The sequence below is a fragment of the Perca flavescens genome, chromosome 10 (assembly GCF_004354835.1).
Source record: "Perca flavescens isolate YP-PL-M2 chromosome 10, PFLA_1.0, whole genome shotgun sequence".
NCBI lineage: Eukaryota > Metazoa > Chordata > Actinopteri > Perciformes > Percidae > Perca > Perca flavescens.
In genome coordinates, this window is record NC_041340.1 from 22,564,716 (window position 1) to 22,585,879 (window position 21,164).

Consider the following 21,164-nt stretch of genomic DNA (forward strand, 5'->3'; position numbering starts at 1 on the left):
ACGGAGTAGGGCATTGTAACAAAATCAAGCTGGTAGCCTACATTACGTCAAAGCAAAAATAAGGGCTGTTAGCTTATGTGTCAGCGTTAATGTTTTCTGGATTAAACTGAATACTTTTTCTTTACTGTACTATTTCAGTTTTGATCCGTTCAGATAATGTAGCCTATCACAGTGTTTATCTGAGAATCAGAGGGTACTTACAGTATATAAACTGGTAGCATAACCCTACAGGATGTTGCTCTCATGATGTCATATCACTGCAACCCTGTCTTGTCAGTATTTTTTCTTTTTAATGTCACTGTAATATTTAAGAATGTAAAAACGTATTTCTTTGGGCTGCCCATATTAATGGCTTATGTAAATTGCAAAGGGCATCATTTTATATTAATGTACAAAATGACACTGAACGTCTGTCTCACCCTCAGTGCTCAACCCAAAAGTGTGATTAAAGCTGTGTGAAAGACTGTTCATCTTGATTACGTGTTGATCTATTGGACAACTTCCCTTAACTCCTCTTTTTGCACTACAGAGGATAAGACTGGTTGTGCCAACATGCTGGCAAAGCGATAAATACTCTCCAGTGCTTGGCTACAAATAAAACATGCGACATACCAAATGGAGACACTATCTTGTCTGTGGTGTTTGTGCTCATGCCTTGAAAATTCATTAAAGTAAATTGCCTTAAAAATGACAAACTATTTTTAAAACTAAAATAGGTCACTCAAATTATTCGAAATACCTCAGCTCTCCACCTTTTGGCAGTCTTTTCATCATTAGGAAAAAAAAGCCTGAATATTTGCAGTAATAAGCAGCAGTGTTTAAACAAAGCATTACTACATTTTTCAGCACAATCATGAGTAAAACAGGTCTTTAATTTTAATCCCCAAACGCACCTTGTTTGAATTTCATCACACGAAAGCTTAAATGTCATTGAATGACCAAGTATGTGTGGGAACCCAGGACACAGTGAACATTGTTTATTCCCTCTTCATTAAAAAGGAAATCAATTATGCACCGCATACTGTGAAAACAGACCTGGGCAGAAAATAAAAAAATAAATCATGTCTGCCATTCAAATTAAATGTCTGACTTAAGGAAATATACAGAAAGTATAGATTCTAGAGACACTGGTCAAATGCAGAACATTATAGGAGATACACACAACATATTGAAGTGTCATGGCTCCCAACTGCATTTGTACCATTTTACGACTTTATGTGACACACACTAGCCTATATTTTAATGAAAACATCAAAATAATGAAGGGAATAAATTTACCAAGTACTATAAAGTTGTACACTTCACAAAACAATAATTGTGATGGTCATCATGAAAAGCTCCTGCTGCGAAACCAGAGGCGCTGTCAGGAGATGTCAGATGTGTCTGCAGGGTATGGACAACCCAGTGTCCCCCCTCTGTCACTCTGCAACCTTCCAAACAGGTCAAAGACTCTCCTCTCCTCTTCCGTCCTGTGCATCAGCTTCCTCAGGTACACCTGGTTCACAGCTAAGTGCAGACAACAGTGCACCTGTGGACACAAGAGGAGAGAATACAAAACACCTTGGCCCCTAGTTATGGCAGAAAGCCAAGGATGGAGCGCCAGTTAAACACTGTGACACTACACCACCAGACACCGCACTTCCACACAGGCTACAAACAAAAAGATTTTCAGAGGCACTCTGCACAAATACTTCAAAAGAATATTCTTTTTATTATCAAATTTTACCAACACACACAAAAAAAAAAAAATCATCAAACAGCCAGCTGCCATTTGACAAATCCACCACTCAGAGCTGGGTAAAGCTTACACCAAATGGAATAATCTACCTATTATGCTGCAAAGGTGTTTGTTAGTAATACCCAAAGTGTAAAAGTGGTAGTAAATTCAGCTACGGTAAGTAAAAAGATGTGTTATACAATAACTACAACAAAATTCCTAAAGAATAAGAGACAAAACAAAGCTGTCCTATCTCTATAAAAGTACCTCAGTCATGCATTAACAGCAGGGGGGAGTCGCACCTCAACAATGTGTTTAAAGTCTAATAATACGAGGTCACTCGATAAGTTAGCACCTAGTGCTTTTGCCATCTCAAAATTATGAGAAATGATTTTAGACCTTTCTAGATCAAAACTAAACAAGTATGTCCCTTTGTCAGAAAGAAACTATTCAAAATGCATTTTAAATTCCTTCAGTCCCCCTCACTCTGTCTGACTCCATCACTTCAATTATTGAGAGGGAGGTGGGGGTCATGCAGCAGCATGTGGATGTGTGTGTGTGTGTGTGTGTGTGTGTGTGTGTGGTTGCTGTCCCAGAAGAGCTGCATTGAGGCTTTAGAGAGGTCTAACCCTCTCTTTGTCTGGACGAACCTCTCCCTTGACATGTAATATAACCCTTAGCAGAGACCCGTAGCGCCGGTGGCCCCAACAACTGGCTCCTTATTGGCTAGCTTTTAAAACAGGCATGACTCCATTGTTGAGGCTTTTCTCCAGCCCGTGAGAAAAGTCCTGAGGTCAGCGTGAGACTGCAAATGCGCGCTTGTCTGCCACCATGGCGACCAGATGTGAAGGATGGCAGCCATGGTAACCTATAATCCCTATTCTCTGCAACAGCTGCATTCTAGCAGCACATGTGTCGCAGATTGGTGGTTATTTCTTACATGTTAATTTATTAATACTGTGTTATTTGTATTTTGAGTGCGACGGGAAGCAGAAATGAATTTTAGACACGAACGTCAGCAAGCAACAAGAGGAATAATTTACAAATATTTTGGTGACATGGCATAGGAAATACTGATTAAGACTCACTGCATGTACATGCAGCAGACGCACCTCACACACATAAAACAATAAACAATAATATTCTTTCCAACAAGTGAAGTAAAAATACAAAGACAACATTTTTAAGAGTCTGTGACCAGAGGTGGTTCTGTGCAGATGATGTGGGAGGAGAGAATTGTTGCAGTCCCTTTAAATCCCCATGTTGGTGGTGAAGTAGTGATAGAGCAGACAGGAAGCTGGTGAGCCTAACACCGTGCACCTATGCCCTTTCTCCCCAGATACCGAAGAACCGCAAAGTTATAGGTGGTTGACACAGTATAGGTCAGCTATGGAAGGACAAGCAGAGACAGGGAGTGTCAGAAAACAAGTGAAGAGGAGAAAAATCCACAAGAAACTCTAGAAATAAGAAAGAAATTATGATTAACTGCTAATGGCATTCATTTGATAACAGATACCATCTGTATAACAGCTTCTGTAATGGAGCATGAGAGTATAATGGGTGCACCATTTGCCTGGCTGGAAAACCACCAGACATTACAGCACTATTATGATGTTTGTGTCAGCTGAGAAAGAGGAACAGAGAGCAATAGTACAAAAATCATCAGTCATGGAGGCCTAAGATGCCTCACCGCCTACACTTTGAGCGTCACTAAGTCACATGAGCCATATAACGCTATTGTACCCCACTGTGGAAGCGCAGCCAAATTGGCCTCGGCTGAAGCATAATCACTCACCAGAGCCAAGAGAGTGATGCCTGCACCGGCGAAGGCAGCAATGTAGAGGTCATAGGTCATTCGGTACTGAAAGGAAATAAGAGATTTGCATTAGTGGTGATGACGTGTCTTCAGTTCATGTCAGGTAAATAGAACATGACTGTAGAGTGGCAATTATTCCCTGGTTCTTACCTCTCTGGTCTTGCAAACAGTGGACAGAGTCATACCACAAGCTTTGCCTGGCACTGCATTCCATGGCAGGAGCCCTGTTAAAAATCAAATTTCTTTATTCACTTCTATCTCTTAAGCATAGAGACAATCGAAGGATAAAAATGGCATTATTCTATATTTTTCTCATTGTCCGCAAATCATATGAAAAGACCAAATGCAACAATGTTTTTGTTCATTTTTAATACTTTTTGACGTCCCTACTTCCCATATTGGGCTTTTCATGGAATTTGTTGATATAATTATCGAGAGAGCCTCATTTGTTGTCATCAAAAAGGTGTCGTGTTACCGTATTGTCTTGCATCAACACAAAGCTGGTTGATACTCGCTGGGGTCTCGGTCAGAACATCAATGGTGTGGCAGGTGGCATCCATGTTATAGAAGAAGTAGACAGGCAGGGCGGAGAAGGCAAACACCAACAGCCACAGCACAGCCAGTATGTATGTCATCACAATAAACTGTACAAGGAGGGAGCAGAATAAACACAATAAACTGATGCACATAATCTGAGAGTGTATATATGAGCAGTGACTCAGATAGTGACCACGTTTACTTTTTCTCTGATTAGCTTTACTTATTATCGCACTCTCGGTTCTCCTCCTCTTCTACCAACCACTCAAGCCACCCCCCCCACTGCTCAAACACACACTGTATGCTTATCTTTGCATGTCCCCAAAGATTTTTAGCAGCTTTAAGATTTTCAGCTCAGCACCCACCAGGGAGTGATATGTGTATTAATCCCATCCAATCTTTCCAATCCCCTTTACTTGTCCCACTCCGGGCCCTCTCACCGAGGAGCTGAGGCATCGGCCACACATGGTGCTCCTGAACTCTCCAAAGGTTTGCTTGGCAGCGCTTGTGGTGTAGAAGCCCTCGGCCAACAGCACGATGCAGTAGAGGAAGAAAAAGGAGGCCAAACCATAGATGACATACTGGAAATATTGGATGCTGAGAAGAAAAGAAAAAAAAGAAAAAAAGAAAAACTCAGGGTTACAAAGAACCTAAACCTTCTGAATAGACACTAAATCCTCTGAAATCCCATCACAAGGTTAAAAAGATGACACTAATGATGGAAGCTTAAATGTACCACTCACATGTAGGCGAGGGTGATGTAGTCCTGAAGGTTACGGGCAAAGTAAGTCTCGATGAGTCTCTCTGTCTCTGTGAGTGCCTGGTGCCCACAACCGCAGAAGAGGGCAATGCCAGAGAAACACAGCAGTGTGGCGACCAGAGAGCAGTATGGCACCCCACCCAAACAGCGCATACAGCAGTCATAGCAACCTGTTAGTTAAGACGCAGCACCATGAAAGTCAGGGCACATAATTAACTGATGCAATATGACAGACAGGCTTTGTTCCAATGTAAATGGAATGAGCCTAAGCCCAGTACAATGTAGGGTAGGTGTTTTCTTGTAAAGCATAAGACAGTGAAGGAAAAAATAGAATTTAATTTGTGCTGCTCGGAACTAGGGTTGCAACTGATACCATTTTCATTATTGATTAAATCAATAATTAATTTAGTCTGTCAAAAATAGTGGTTAAATGTCAACCGCAGTTTCTCAGAGCCCAAGTCGACGTCTTTGAAAGTCTTGATTTGTCCTACCAAAACGAGCCACTACCCCAAAGAGAGGCTTGACAACGAATGATATTGGTGAAATTAATTTTCTGTTGACCCGCAATAATTCAATCAATATTTTTCTGTTATGCTGGATGAGTCACAGAACTTCCTGTCAACAGTTTCCATAGTGATGGTTGGATTATCCAGAGCAGGAGGAACTCGGGCATTTTGTAATGGTGTGAACATCATGCGGAATTCAATTGAATTGGGTTGGAGGCAGAAATCTTAGCGATCTCAAAACCTGGGCACAAAAAAACTGAAACTATCTGCATACCTAGATAACAACTAGAGGTAAATAAGGTTTCATTTAAAAAGCTGAGCCCAGCCACAGCTGTTTACACTTTCATTCCCTTACATTCTCTTATACTTGGCAAAGCTGTGCATTCTGCCGAATAGTCATGTGCTGTTTGAATGGATGCCAAAGGGCCAAGAGCATGGGGATGTGTCTGCTCTGACCCCGGCTCGCACCCTGACTCCATTCACCACCCAACATGGAGAGTGTGAGAAAAGGGGGAGGACGGAGAGGAGAAACAAAGTGAAAGAGAGAGAGAGGCTGCTTTTGTGACTGCAGAGACAACAGTCTTTGTCTCACACCATCATGGGGGTACAAGGGCCACCAATGTCAAGCAAACAAAGGCCAGAGGAACCTCTATACCACACACACACACACACACACACACACACACACACACACACACACACACACACACACACACACACACACACACACACACACACACACACACACACTTCTGGGGAGACATGGGAACAAGACAGTGATAGTGGGGAGCTGTCTGTGCTGGAAGAGGATGGAAAAAGCAAATCTATAAACAAACAATGCAACTGTGTGCATGTGTGCCATTACACGCTTGCAAGCGTGCATCCACACAGACACACGCACAATGGAAGCAGACAGACTGGTTGGTACCATTACAGTAAACACAGATGGCAGGAGGGGCAAATAGATAGCTCTTTAATTGAACACTTCTACATGGCTGTGTGTAGTGTGTGTGTGAGAGAGAGAGAGAGAGAGAGAGAGAGAGAGAGAGAGAGAGAGAGAGAGGGGCAAACTGGGATTACTGTCATTCAGATGGCATAGTTTTACTGCGGCATGGAAGAGAGAGTTTTAAAATAAAAACTGTGAGAAAACTAGCAAATAGACAGATTGTTGCAGTGTTGTCCCATTAGGTGGGAAATAGCTGCATTAAAAGTAGGTCACAAAGGTTTCTGGTCACCGCAAGTAGACTACAAGTAGCTAAACAGCATCAGAACTTTAAACATCACACAGTCCAACCAGTATTAGCCCACACGCCTTGAGATACACCTTGTACCAATTAACTAATTAATGACATCACCAGCCCGAACAAAGAGCGGAAGCCCTCTGAACCAAGCTGCCCAAGGTCTCTCTGTGACTCAAATGAAAATACACACCTCGTTTGGTACGAAATGCAAAGCTGAGGCCAAGTTCGGTTTTTTTTTAAAATTGAGAACGATTACGACCGAAAGCAAATGCGACAAGGCTCCTCTGAAAGTAGCCCTGCCATCTCGAGCATGAAATAAATTTCATGATATCAGTGGAACATCAGCCGGTGAGTAGCCGACCTCTAAGTGACAAAAAAAATAAAACATTGATAACTTCTGATGCCCTTTCACAGTCCCATTCATATCGGCGTGCAATCACATGAAAATAAAATGCAGATTTGATAATGTGACGTATATTCTATATGCTAAAAAGCTAATAAGTGGCTGGAGTTTCTTACCCATGTCTGGAAGGATGCGTTCAGGACTTGTTGGCTACTGCTGCCTGCACTGCAGCTGGTCTGCTGATGATATGCGCAACTGGTCTCCGGCCCCCGTATATCAACCTCAACTCTCTTTCTGTTCCCCCAACAATGGACAGACCCGCTGATGACTGCAAGTGCAATCTTAGAGAAACAATGTCGCTTTTCAATGAACTTCGAGGCGGAGAATAATGAGGAGGTCAAGGTTCTTACGCTCCTCAGTTTATTGTTGACGCATATAGAGAGAGCAACTTGCAACTTCTTATGCAAATAGGCCTACAGAAGAGGGAACGTTTCTCTCTCTCTCTCTCTCTCTCTCTCTCTCTCTCTCTCTCTCTCTCTCTCTCTCTCTACCCCCCCCTCACACCATATTAACAAACCTTTCCTCCACTGTGAGTTGGTATCACACCTCCAGGGGATAGAGTCATTGGTTCTTCAAGGCCTTCTGCTTTAAAAGCCCATGGCAAGATTTTCAGCCTGATAAACCAAACCGTGGATCATGCAGATGGTCTATGGGAATGATGAGACGCTGTTTGTCCATGAACAGTATAGGTGATTTGTCTGAAGTTACACCAACAATACGAGCCTGTGGACAGTCAGGTGATCCTTTTACACTTAGGAAATTAATCAGATACTACCAGTTTAACTGCAGTGTTTGAGATACAGTACTGCACATAGAAAGATCCCAGCTGGCAAAACCGATATGCGCTTTATCCTTTATCTCTTAAATAGGTCTATTTACTCCTGGAATGTTCCTTTTTTATTTTTTTAAAGCAACGCTTGAAGTGGCATTCACAGACCATGATTATGTGGATTACTCAAGTCAGATAATGCCACTTAAGCCTGTAGTTGAGGGGTATTTCCCAGCATCACTACATCAAGTTTCTTTGATAAGAAAAACATCACTGTTATTTTAATTAGACTGGATTGTTATGTCATTTGTGATCATAAAACCCCTGATGTGTTTCTCAGAAATAATCCACTAGGTATTTGGGTTGGTGCCAGCTGTTTTCTTTTGGCCACGTCAGATCATGCAAACCCTCAACCCCAAAAACTGAATTTGATTAAGATGAGATGAGCAGAGCAGAATGCAACAGGGAAGTATTACTGATCTCAGCTGACCTGACTGTGACTGAGTGAAAGACTGTCCTCTGATTCATCTACACCCTCTGGCAAAATACCAGAACTAAAGAGTCAGATTTGGCTTCACCTGTGTCCAGTAGATGGCAGGCTTTCTCCTGCCATAGCATTTTTATTTTATTTTATTTTATTTATTTTTTTACAGTAGCAGGTACATACGTTTTCTCCCACAATACTATTCATTTTCTTAAGAAAAGTCAGTTTTGTCAAAAAGAATCTATTTAAACATGATGCTCCAAAAATCCAATCTGTAAGGATGTTAGACATTTTGTCAACCAGGTAAAAAATTTCTTTTTTTGAACCACAAAGGTTTTAATAGTGATTTGTACATGTTTTAATCTAACGAAATATGTAACTCCTTATGTTAAAAGGCTTCTTTAATTTGTCACTTTGTTATGTAGCCCTTTTATTTCCTCTGTTATTGTAGTTAGTGTCACAGTACAACTCTCTTTAGATTATTTATTTTGGAGCTGCTAGCTCATAAATCCTCAGAGAAACACCACTCGTGTTATACAAGCCTTGTTCTCCACTAACCAGGTAGGTGTACATTTTGTTTTACAACCTCTGACTCGTGGCTTTCCTCCTTTCCTCTAACACAGGTGTATCTCGAAAGGATCGCTCAATAGTTTATTATACCCGCAAGGACAACACAAAGCATTTTATTTTGTGAAAGCTAAGACAATTAGCCTGCCCTCTTTGTGTAATTGTTTGTTCACAGATTTGTAAACACATTTTACCCTGACTCATTCATACTTTATGCATCACTTAACCTGGTTTTGATATCTCAGTTGTTCCTGCAGCTTACAAATGTATCAGAGCAAGTGCCTTTTTTTTAAAGATTTCTTTGAACACAGTGTGGTTTCTCTCCAAACATCTGTCATCAAAACAACAAGCTGTAGGGTTACTGGGTGCAGTACAGTAGGTTTTTCTGCATTTTGGGTGTGATCCAGCTTTGTGAGTGAGAAGCAATGCTATCGGGTAACAGGTGTGAGGCGGTGACTTGAGATGGTGGTGTGCCTCTCACCTGTCCACAGCTGCACTCCACCTCCTGTGGTCGTCTCAGAGCTGCTTCTTGAGAGACTTTCATCACCTCACCACCGGAGGAACATTAAACCCCTTTATGTGTCTAAATACTTTTAGACTCCCCATCGCTCTTGAGTCGGAAATCTGAGAAAGACCCAATCAACTTAGTGGACCATTACCTCAGTCTTCTTCCCACTGCAGGCGTGATGGATAATAATCCCTAAAGATAGTGACTGTAATACTGGTATTTTAGCAATGCCTTGCTGTGATGAGCTTTTATCTTATAGTGGCTAGTACTGTAAACGTCACCTGTGTCAAATTACAGTGTTGTATATTTTTCTACAAGTCCATGCTGGTAACTTCAAATACTTCACTTATCAGATCAACTTTTTATACGCTTTGCTGGCAGCTTATCAGGAAATATATCCTGCTTTATTTCCACAGAATGTCGCAATTTCACAGTGTTTGAATACACTGTATCAGAATAATTCACCGAATTTGATTATCAAAATGCAAGAAGCCTTTGACAAATATTCAGAGTGTATTTAATTCACAGGCTGATTTCATCCTTGACAAAGTGCCAGTGAGGATTAAACACATTGCTTGCTTTATTCTGTTAGTCATCAGAGTAATATTTGTCTTTGAGCCTGAGTGGAATCTCATTCTCCTCAATGTGTCCCCTCTTGTTCTGTTGTAGACTTCTTCTCTTCTGCTTCAGGTATAAAACAGCTGTCGCCACAAGCAAACATGTGGACACCAGCATCATACCCAGGCCTGCAAACAGTGTCAGCTGAGCAGATCTGGTGTCCTCCACCTCACAGATGGGGGCCTTTGAGGGGGTTTGAACCAAGTCAGCTGTCCCTGTCCAGGTGGGCGCCCTGTCTAAGTGGCAGGGCCCCGTGCTCTCATTGATCAACAGATTAACCCAGACGGTGGTATAAAGTGGAGCTGGTTTCCCCCCATCTCTGACCATAATGAACAGGTGATGCATTCCCAGGTCTTTCTGTAGAAGTTGCTGAGCTACGGTGATGTTCCCCGTCTTCAAATCCACCCGGAAGGGGCTGCTGTTTTGCGCTGGCTTCGGAGCCACAACGGTGTATGTAATCTCCGAATTCAGCCCCGAGTCCTCGTCGACGGCATAAATCTTTGTTACTATGGTGCCTGCAATGGTTGCCGAAGAGACAGTCTGGCATGAGGAGTTGCTGCTGGGAAGGATCACTTTTGGCTGGTTGTCATTGATATCCTCCACAAAGATAGTTACCCTGGCAGTGGAAGTCAAAGCGGCTGGGTGCCCACGATCGGCAGCAAGCAGGTAGAATTCATAGCGGTCGTCTGTCTCGCGGTCCAAGTGGGTGGTGGTGCGCAGTGTCCCCTGGGTGTTATCCACAACAAAAGGTCCACTGCTGTTTACAACGTGCAACTCCGTTTTCCCATTCTCTCCTTCGTCTGGGTCCGTCACCCCAACCCTCCCCACCTGGGCAAACGGTGGTACATTCTCGGGGATAAAAAATATGAAGTGAGGGGTTAGAAAAACAGGTGCATTATCATTCTGGTCCAGAACACAAATGGATACTGTGGCCACTGACTCCAAGGGAGGAGAGCCGCTATCTCGTGCAAACACAGTGATTTTGTGTACACCCTGCTGTTCCCTATCCAGAGAGGCTGACACTGACAGTTGACCTGTCACAGGGTCAATGTTAAATATGGTAGACGTGCGTTTGTCCAGCCTGTACGTCACCCTGCCGTTTGATCCAGTATCTGCGTCTGACGCCGAGACCCGCAGCAGTGACATTCCTGGCTGGTTGTCTTCCTCCACCTCCAGTTGGTAGTGTGACTGGAGGAATTGTGGAGCATTATCATTGACATCTGCCACCAACACCCGGATCACACGCCTGGAAGGAGTGATCACAGATCCTTCGGGTGAACTCCCATGCACTACCACAGAGATATGATGTTCACTTTTCATCTCATAGTCTAGGGGCTTTGATGTGGAAAGCAGGTATTTGCCATTCTGTGGGCTCAAGGTGAAAGGCACCTCGCTCTCAATGGCAAGAGATGAGCCTTTCAAGCTGCTGTCACCATGAAGCTCTAAAATGGCTAAGACGGTGGGGGGCTGGTTCTCTGGTAACACCACAGTCTGGTTTTGATGCTCCGCTATGAACCTGATCTTGAACGTCAGCTCTTGGTTCACCTTGGGGAGCACGGTTACGGTTACCTGAGTGTCTGCTGGGGGGCAGTGATGGCCGCTAGCTAACACTTTCAACAGCAGCTCCTCGCTGTTGTCACTCTGGAGGTCCTGTGTTAGTCTGATGTACCCAGTGAGGCTGTCGAGGCTAAAGAGCTTCTTGGCCCGCTCAGAGACTTTGGGACTGAGGGAGTATACGATGGCGGCATTCGGACCTGAATCTGGGTCTGTGGCTCTGACCTGAGCAACCAGCATGTTCTTTGGGGAGTCTCCGGGGACGGTGACACTGCGGGGGCTGTCAGAGCTGAAGCTTGGACAGTTGTCATTGACATCTGTCACTGTGACTATTAAAGTTGCTGTAGCACTTAAAGGCTCTGAGCCACAGTCGGTGGCCACCAGCGCCATCTGATACAGGTCCCGAGTCTCCCTATCCAGAGCTGTTTGCACAACCAGCAGGATGACGGGTTCGTCTTCTTCCACCTTTAAACTGAAAACTCCAGCGGAATCTTTTAGGTGGTAATGAAGCTTGCCGTTATGTCCGGCATCCCTGTCCTGAGCCTGGTCATCCAATAAGAAACTGGTCCCCACAGTCACGTCCTCAGACACCCTTAGGTGTATTACACTGTTTTCAAAATGAGGTGCATTGTCATTGATGTCTTCTATGATCACAGGGAACTGTATAAGGTCTCCTGAGGGCCCCACGACAGCATTGTGTAAAATAATGCATTCCTCAGCTTTTGTCTCCTCGGGGCAGAGGGCCTCGCGATCCATCTTTTGCTCAGTGGTGTAGAAATTCCCCGTGTTTTTGTCCGTCCACAGATACTCCTGTGTCAGGAGCTGGTAAGGAGGTGGAAAGTGTTTACTAAGTGAGCCCACCAGAATACCAGGCTCCTGTTCCTCTGGGATAGAAAACTGGACAGAACCACACATGATCTGCTGCAGATGTACCACAACCAGCAAATTCTGATGGAAGAAGAAACAAACTGTGAGAAAGTAATTTTTTTTTATATTTTTTTTGGCTATTTTTTTTGGCTATTTTTTGACTGTTTTTATGTTGCACTTGAAACTGACAGTATAGAAGTTTTCCCTGGTGGAGATAAGGTTCCCTGGTGGTGATAAGGTTTAAACTTCATGCCTCAATGACCCCTTTTTGAAAGCAGGCAACTGCACAATGAAGGTAATGTGATGCCCCTCATTTATCTCCAACCAATTACTCTTACACAACCCAACATGCACAAAAAACAAAGTAAATAGCAAAGCATGGGTTTGGCTTTACAAAAATAAAAATCACATTTGTATATATTTCTGCATTTTCAAAAATATTTTAAGTTTTTTTTTTTTTTTTTTTTTTTTTTTTATCTCCTCGGTGCCTCTACAGCTATACTAACAAATAGCATTCCAGTTACACCTTTTCTATCAATCTGAAACACTGACACAGTAATTAGACACCATCAGAACGGATAATCCTTGCTTTGCTTTTGACTCACTGACCTGCAGTAGTCCAGCCCAGTTCATATTATCAGGAGTCCCATGGCCCATCGCCGTCACACATGTTACCCAAGTTCCCCCGGCAGCGAGTGAACGCTGAGGACAGAGCCAGCAACCTAAACCTGTGCAGCTAAAGGCATAATTCATTACATGCCCCTCCTACAACACTTACCTAGCGTGTCAGGCTGACACAGGAGAAGTCAGAACAACAGGTTTACCTGCATGGCATGAATACAACTCAAGAGTTGCTAAATAATAAGCAATGAGTAACCATGAGGCTTGTGTACATAGCCTGCCATAAACTGTACGGGACAGGGTTAATGTGCCATTACCAAATGTGCTTACACACCTGTCTTTATTAACACACCTACCACCAGTTTTTTTTTTTTTCTCCAATGTTTTAACTGTCTCTGAATGTTTTTCCTCTCAGATTTGTCTTCTGAGTCTTTTTTTTTTTTTTTTTTTTTTTTTTTTTTTAAATGTAAGATTATTTATTTATGGCATTTTATTTGATAGGAGAGCTTAGACTGGGGAATGACATGCAGCAAAGGGCCACAGGTCAAAATTGAACCAGCCCGCGGCGAGGTCTAAACCTCTGTACATGGGGCGCACGCTCTACCAGGTGAGCTATCCAGGCACCCCTACAACGCATCTTTTATAAATAACACCAAAAGCTGTGTTAACAATGCTTCATGTTTCTTGCTGCATTCACATGGGAACATGAATGTAAACTAGAAAATGCATTTCCTGCAGAAAATGTGTGTGAATGCTGAAAAGCTGAAGCTACACTGCATTGCTGGCTTAAATACGCAAGAAGTAGTGACAATAGTTGGAAAAGTGGGAGTGGTTTTAATTAGTATGAATTTCATTGAAATGTTGAACACCAATAATGTGGACAAAGCTGCTGAAGCAGTATGAATAGTTGGAAAAGTGGGAAATAGATTAAGGATGCGAATTAGAGTAAGCAAGGAAGGAAGTTCAAATGGGAGTTTTAGGGTAAGGACTTAAATGAAAGTGATAAAACAGTCATAGTATGTCAAAAAGTGAAGTCATTGTATGTAAAAAATAGTCATAGTATAGCATGTCGAAAAAAAAGTCATAAAAGCATGTCGGAAAAAAGTCCTAGTGTAGCATGTCAAAACAGGCATAGTATTTGATGTTGAAAAAAGTGATAGTCATGGTATAGTATGTCAAAAAAGTCATAGTATAGAATATTGAAAAAAGCCACTGAGTAGCATGTCGAAAAAAGTCATTAAAAAGTAATAGTATGCTATGTCAAATAAAGTCTAGAAGAACATGCAAAACAAAAAGGCCAGGCCTGGACTGGGGATTGAACCAAGAGTTGGCAGTCCATAGTATAGCATGTCGAAAAAAGTCATAGTATGTTGAAAAAAGTGATAAAATGTAAGAGTATAGTATGTCAAATAGTAATAACAAAGTCATAGTATATAAAAAAAAATCATAGCATAGAATATAATAAGTAATAGTATGCTATGTCAAATAAAGTCTAGAAGAACATGCAAACAAAAAGGCCAAGCCTGGACAGTCATAAAAGTCATAGTATAGTATGTTGAAAATAGTAATAACAAAGTCATAGTGTATATAAAAAAATCATAGAATATAAGTCATAGTATGTTGAAAAAAGTGAACTGTAGTATAGAATGTCAAAAATAGTCATAGTATGGTATGTCGAAAAAAGGGATAGTCACAATAGTATGTCAAAAATAGTCATAGAATATTGAAAAAAGTGATAGTATAGTATGTTGAAAAAAGTGATACAATATGTGTTTAAAAAAAAAAAAAAAAAAAAAAAAAAAAGACAGTCATAGATGGCCAGGATACCTCAGTTAGTAGAGCAGGCGCATGTATGTAGAGGTTTATGCCTCGATGCAGATGGTTCAGGATTCGAGTCTGACCTGTGACGATTTCCTGCATGTCTTCCCCCTCTCTCTTCCCCGTTTCATAGCATTAAAGGCGGAAATGCCCCCCAAAAAACTTTAAAAAAAGTCCTAGTATGTCTAAAAAAAGTGATTAAAAAGTTGTTGAATAGTATTTCGGAAAAAAATTATAAAAAGTCATAGTATGTCGAAAAAGTGATAGTCACAGTATAGTATATCATAGTATAGAATATTGAAAAGTAATGGTATAGTCTGTCGAAAAATGTGATAGAAAAGTTATAGTATGTTGAAAAAAATCATAGTATAGAATATAAGTCAGTATATTATGTCAAAAAAGTCAGTGTCAAAATTTGAAAGTCATAGACTGTTAAAAAAAAAAAAAAAAAGTCAGTAAAAAAAAACGTATAGTATGTTGAACAAAGTGATAAAAGTAATAGTATCAAAAAAAGCCATAGTATGTAGAAAAGTGGAAAAAGTCATAGTATGTCGAAAAAAAAAAAGATAAAAAGTCATAGTATATTATGTCAAAAATAGTCATAGTATGTCAAAGTAATTAAGTATTGGTATAGTATGTCAAAAAAGTAATAAAATAGTCATAGTATGTCGAAAAAAAAAGTGATAAAAGTCATAGTATAGTATGTAGAAAAAGGCATAGTATAGTATGTCGGAAAACGTCATAGTAGGCCCTATAGTATGTTGGGGGAAAAAAAAGTACATAGTATGTCAAAAAAAGTAATAGTCACAGTATAGTATATCGAAAAAAACAGTATAGAATATTGAAAAATCATAGTATGTCGAAAAAAGTAATAGTGTATATAGTATGTTGAAAAAAGTGTCAAATGTCATAGTATAGCATGTCATAGTAGTATGTCGTAAAAAATGCATAGTATAGCACGTCAAAAATAGTCATAGTACTATACTATGACTATTTTGTCGTGTTTGTGTGTGTGACTGCTAGAAATAATGATTCAATAAGCAGGCATATGACTCTGTGTCTTGCATGAAGGCAATTCTTAATGCACGATGTAAAATAGATTAAACTATTAAGTAATTGTGTGTAAAAAGTCAACCCCGCCTTGATTAGCTACATATTAAAATGCTACACAATACAAATCAAACATAAAAAATAATATAGGTTACTCAAAGGTTTATTAGCCTAGATGTCTCATAGGCCTCAGTTATGCCATAATGGAGTATTTTACACTATGGTATTACTTGTACTTAAGTAAAGGATCAGAGTACTCTGCACAGCTACTAATAATGGCATGATATGACACACGGACTTGTAGGCATACAGCTGTTCTTTGGGGGTCTGAACAGAAATTGCACTTGAGGGGCCTCTGTCGACAGAGCAGAGTACTGCACCGCTCACACGGGAATTATAATTAAGTTAGTCAAAAAGACACTTTCTACCTAAAAGTGCACTTTATTCAAGTACGTTTACTCCACCCAGAATCAAGAACAAGAACGTACAAATCCACCCAATCAAAACTATGTTGCTAAGTAAAAAATATGGCGATTTTTTAATTTTATTTATTTAGGTTGTCGAGCTGACGCACACTACGTTTGTCGATTGATCATCATCCCCGTTTTTATTCTAAAATAAAGCACTCAAACTCAATAACTCTTTAATGTAGCATTAAACATATTATGAACACTAAACGGGTACATCCACTTTTAAAGTCTAGTTTCTAAGTGTGTGTGTGTGTGTGTGTGTGTGTGTGTGTGTGTGTGTGTGTGTGTGTGTGTGTGTGTGTGTGTGTGTGTGTGTGCGCCTCGAGTCGACCTGTAGTTATGTAACGGCTTCTTTCGGTCTGTCTCAATTGCGGACGGGTTTTCTTTTGACTTTCCGTCCACTTTCTTTTTTTCCATTTACAGTAGACCTCTGAGGTTTTTCTGCAACATGATTGGCTGGTCCCGCTAGTTGTGTGTGTGTGTGTGTGTGTGTGTGTGTGTGGGTAGGGCTTTATAATAAACTTACAGTTCCTGCTTGTCAGCGTTAAACCGTTCTGAACCCAGACGCACAGCAGCAGCCCGGTGGTGTTTTAATTTCACTGCTCCAGCATGACCTCAGCCATTACCGCAGGTGAGTCTAACGACTACTTGAGCCATTAGTTTTAAATGGTGATTCAGTGATGGTGAGCTTAGGCCTGTACAGCTAACGCCTGTATAATGCTTTCACAGAGGCTTTAAACCTCCAAAATTTGAACCTCCTCAAATTCCACTTTTCCTTAATCCTTTTTATAAATCACATCACACACATGAGCAGTTTGGGAAATCATGTAGCCTGCTATGCTTTAATTGTACACATTTTCTAACTCATGCTCTCTTATTTGTCATATTTTGAGCTGGCTAAATGCCACATATCTACTGTATATTTTTTCATATACACACATAAAAAAAAGCTCATTTTATGAAGTCTGTTTTCTTGCTGTTAACTTCCCAAACATTGACATTTTTTAATATGCTTTTATTTTTTTGCTGCAACCTACTAGCATTACTCCTATATCCTCATAGGGAACTGTGAAAGCTTGATCATATTCATGAAATTCTTATTTACTGAAGAAATTACATTTATTTAAGAAATTGACAAAAGTGGTGTTTTATTGCAGCCTAAAGCATAACACTTAGATTTAAATTGTAATATTTATGTATCACAGTTAGCAGACCAGGTGTTTTACAGGCTGTTAGAGGTTTTATTTGCCTCATGGGCCGTTAGGTTTATTATGACACATCAAGTTATTTGATAAAAACCCACTGACATAAACTTCAACTGCAGGTTTTGGCTTTTAGCTTTAATTTCATTGTTGGCAAGATAATTGTGTTAGAAGTAATTTCGGTTACACTTTACTTTTTGTCATGACTAGTTATGGTTAGGGTTCATATGTCATGACTGTCATGACAGTGTCATGTGTTTATGACCGTGTCATGTCTCTCTTATGTAGATACCTTCAAGCAACGTGTTACCATCATTTCTTATATTCAGAAATATCCAAGATCTAAGTTTTTTTTTTTGTTTTTATTTAGAAACTATTGAAAAAATGTATTAATGTAACTTTTTCCAGTACTTGATATGATCTTAACATTTTCTTTTAGTGGAGTAATGTGGTTTCTCTCGCAACTGCTGTCACATTTTCCACAGACTTAGAGCTGGGCGAGTTGCTGCAGGAGTTCCAGGATGTGGTGGAGGAGTTGAAGGCCCCTTCTCAAAGCAAACCTCACGCTTACCAGCACGTCCTGCAGCAGGCCAAAAGTCGCACAGGGCTGGGCGACGACAGCGGAGTCGAGGACTCTGATTACAGTGAGTCACACTAGAACAATGTTCCTGTGATTAAGATAATGTTTGCTTATTGTCCAAAGTGTGGTGGAAAAAAGGACATTATTCAGCGCATCATTTGCTGAGTGATTAGTGATGCTGTATGGAGTCCCCATGGGTGCTCGTTGAGCCCCTTTATCAGCCCAAACAACTGCAGCTTGACACTTTATTTTTAATTTTTTTTTTTATTTTCATGAAATTAGTGGCACAAGAGGACACATCCCAGTACACTTCTATTAAAGTGGCTTTTTGCTCATAACAACAGCTGTGTACAAGAATGAACTGCAATTACTTCTGTAATTGTCTATTGTTGTTTTTTGTCGCCGTTGCTGCTGCCGTAGTTCTGCGTTTGTCGATAGTTACGAGATAAAAGAAGATAAAAGAAGAGTGTTTTTCTGCTCCCCTGCGTCGTCATTATTCAAAGTATTTTGCCCCCCTTATGTTTCAAAAGCTGTGAACAGCAGCAAACATGCGCTCACCTTCATTGTACTGCATGTTATCATTATGTGCAACTCCTGCATTTTGTTAAAATGTGTCATTGTTCTTGTTGGATCATTTGCATGCCTTAGTGCTTGTCGTCTGTTTATTATCTGCACTCACCCCCTCCTCGCCTCCCTCTCCCCCAGGCAGTGAAGCTTCTTTGGGAAACAGTTTGAACACCAGCGAGGAGGAGCTTCACACAGCAGGGATAACGCTGGCACCGAAAGGTACTAGACTCCATCGGCCCATCTCCATCCAGATAGCCCTCGTTCTTACAGTGATCACTATCACTTTTGCTCTGATCACTATCTCAGCCACACAAAAACCCTCTACATCAGGCGGGGAGCTCTTTTGTTTTTACACAGCAAAGCCCCTGTGGGGGTATCTTGCCCCCCCCTCTTTCCAAGTCTCCTGCAGGGGTTATTTGTGCTGTTATGTAGCAGGGAGACTGGCTCAGGTGTGTGTGTAAATGAATGAGAGCGGTTACATCTCGTTGCATGTAGATGCACAGACGACTAGTGTTAAATCTCAATGGATGAACACAAAGACAATGTCATTCACTGTGTTTACCCAGAATACCTGAAGATATTTACAACAGAGTTCCTGGTGGGATCCATCAAGCTGTCTGGGTTTTTACTGCGCTTAAAATCAGCCTCATCTGAATGTGTTTTTATATATATAAAAAAAAAAAAAAAAAAAAAAAAAAGCACCTGGAAAAAGTGTTTTGCTAGTCCAAAAGCAGTTAGATTCATATGTAATTCTGTGATTTAGATTAGCGTCTGGCTCAAAGGAAATGCCATTGAACTGGGCCATGTTTCTCACATTCCTTTTCTTTCTGTCCTCTTCCTGCAGCCAAGCTGGGAGACACGAGGGAACTTGAGAGTTTTATCGACATGTTGGACCGGGAAATAGCAGGTGCGTATTTAAGAAAATTACCCCCCACCCCAATAGTTTCTTTATTCCTTTTGCACTCAAGCTGACAAGCCAGCAGGCTGCAGTGTGTAATGGTGGCAGAGACCCAGAGTGCAGGGTTTGTTACACATTGAAAAACAGAGTGCCTAGTAGTCTCTGAGCACCTCTTGTGTGTAAATGCCATGTCTGGGGACTAAGGTGGACTATCTACACAACCTTTAGTGATAATAGCATACTTGACTACATGAGCACCATGATCCTGCTATCAGCACTAAAGCAGTGGTGTTTCATAAGTGTGTGTGTGTGTGTGTGTGTGTGTGTGTGTGTGTGTGTGTGTGTGTGTGTGTGTGTGTGTGTGTGTGTGTGCGCAAACCACAAAGAACAAAACATGCATCCGCTGGTATCACTGGTCTTGGCGCAGAGAGAATTAATGTTACAAATAAATCTTAACTCCCCCTGTATCTTCACAAGGCTCATCTATTAGTCAGTGCATGTTTGTGTGTCTGTTAATATGCCTCTGTGCTTTTTCTCTTTATACTGGCTCCTGAGCTTTTGTAGTTTTCTCTTCCTCTATCTTTTGCAGAGATGTGAACAGAGCGTAAGCGAGCCACGCAGAGGGGGGGCAAAACAGGCCAGGGGCAACATGGCTGACTACTGCCGAGCAGACAGGCAGATCTACACCAGAGCAGATCTGAGGGAGCGAAAGCTCCCCTGGCTGCTCCAGGGGAAAAGGTTAACATCAGAAATTAAAAGGGCACTCCATTCCAAAATGCAAGAACACCGTCAGACCCCTGGCGACGCCGCGTCCAGCCGGCAAGATGACGTCCCTCCAGCATCTGAGAGATGTGACATATTCCTGAAACTAGACAAAGCTTCCATCTGTCCGGGGCATACGAGAAAACGCTGCCCAGAGTAAACAAAGCATGTTCGTGCCACATTTAAAATCCCCATAAGTACTATGCCAGTAAAAAAAGAAATTTGTTTTAAAGGTAGCTGTTAGAAATTACAGATGGCACTTTAGTTTCAAACTAATTTAAAGTCCATGGGGTTCAGATCTGCTGTGTAATATCAAAAGTAGTTTGTGCTGACATTTCCAGTGTACAGTTCTTGTTAATCATATGTTATATATATATATATATATATAAATTGTTGTACAGATGAATGCACATCTAAATAAAGCTACATTTTGATTGAATTCCGTATACATTTCCTTTTTTCTTGGTTGATATATGAAACTAAATTTAATCTTCTGTGCAGAGACATCACTGCCCTTGCTGGCCACGTCTGGTTCTCAATACAGTGTTGAAAGCCTTTCACTTCAAAAAAAATTCCTCCTGACAGTACTGACAACAGATTGTATCCAATGTGTCTAAACCTTCACTATCTCCTAAATTGACTGTTGCTTTTGTCACGCCACATGCCTCTAGAGCCTTTCACCCATTCGACTTAGTTTGTACCTGCTTCCTGTTTGTCTTTTCTGATTATGCTTTGAGTTTCACTTCTGCCTCCAAATCAGGAAACCCACAAATTTAGCTCCATGTGACGACAGCTTAAAAAGGAAGTGCGTCTGTTGTGCTGTGAGAAACAATGCTCATTGAGACTTTG

The 21,164-nt window shown here is 41.1% G+C and overlaps 3 protein-coding genes across 7 annotated transcripts; 1 reads left to right on the top strand and 2 right to left on the bottom strand.

Moving 5' to 3' along the window:
• Positions 1–851: 851 nt before the first annotated feature.
• plp1a (proteolipid protein 1a) lies at positions 852–7,409 on the bottom strand. 3 transcript variants are annotated; one of them, XM_028589092.1, is made up of 7 exons: positions 7,097–7,409; positions 4,814–5,000; positions 4,511–4,667; positions 4,009–4,177; positions 3,684–3,757; positions 3,513–3,578; positions 852–1,568 (listed from the first exon to the last, which is right to left on the bottom strand). In XM_028589092.1, the coding sequence occupies exons 1-7, from the start codon at positions 7,098–7,100 to the stop codon at positions 1,443–1,445; spliced, it is 783 nt and encodes a 260-aa protein (XP_028444893.1). In that variant the 5' UTR covers positions 7,101–7,409; the 3' UTR covers positions 852–1,442. The 3 variants fall into 3 exon arrangements, with proteins under 3 accessions (XP_028444893.1, XP_028444892.1, XP_028444895.1); XM_028589091.1 differs by having other exon boundaries at positions 852–1,528; positions 7,097–7,405; XM_028589094.1 differs by lacking the exon at positions 852–1,568 and adding an exon at positions 1,735–3,104 and having other exon boundaries at positions 7,097–7,408.
• Positions 6,678–20,422, top strand: si:dkey-27i16.2 (regulator of cell cycle RGCC). 3 transcript variants are annotated; one of them, XM_028589097.1, is made up of 7 exons: positions 6,686–6,925; positions 12,285–12,450; positions 16,849–16,937; positions 17,994–18,152; positions 18,794–18,874; positions 19,500–19,562; positions 20,143–20,422. In XM_028589097.1, the coding sequence occupies exons 3-7, from the start codon at positions 16,916–16,918 to the stop codon at positions 20,148–20,150; spliced, it is 333 nt and encodes a 110-aa protein (XP_028444898.1). In that variant the 5' UTR covers positions 6,686–6,925; positions 12,285–12,450; positions 16,849–16,915; the 3' UTR covers positions 20,151–20,422. The 3 variants fall into 3 exon arrangements, with proteins under 3 accessions (XP_028444896.1, XP_028444898.1, XP_028444897.1); XM_028589095.1 differs by lacking the exon at positions 16,849–16,937 and having other exon boundaries at positions 6,678–6,925; XM_028589096.1 differs by lacking the exons at positions 6,686–6,925; positions 12,285–12,450 and having other exon boundaries at positions 16,649–16,937.
• pcdh20l (protocadherin 20-like) lies at positions 9,897–12,395 on the bottom strand. The gene has a single exon (XM_028588813.1). The coding sequence runs from the start codon at positions 12,393–12,395 to the stop codon at positions 9,897–9,899; it is 2,499 nt and encodes an 832-aa protein (XP_028444614.1).
• Positions 20,423–21,164: the final 742 nt, after the last annotated feature.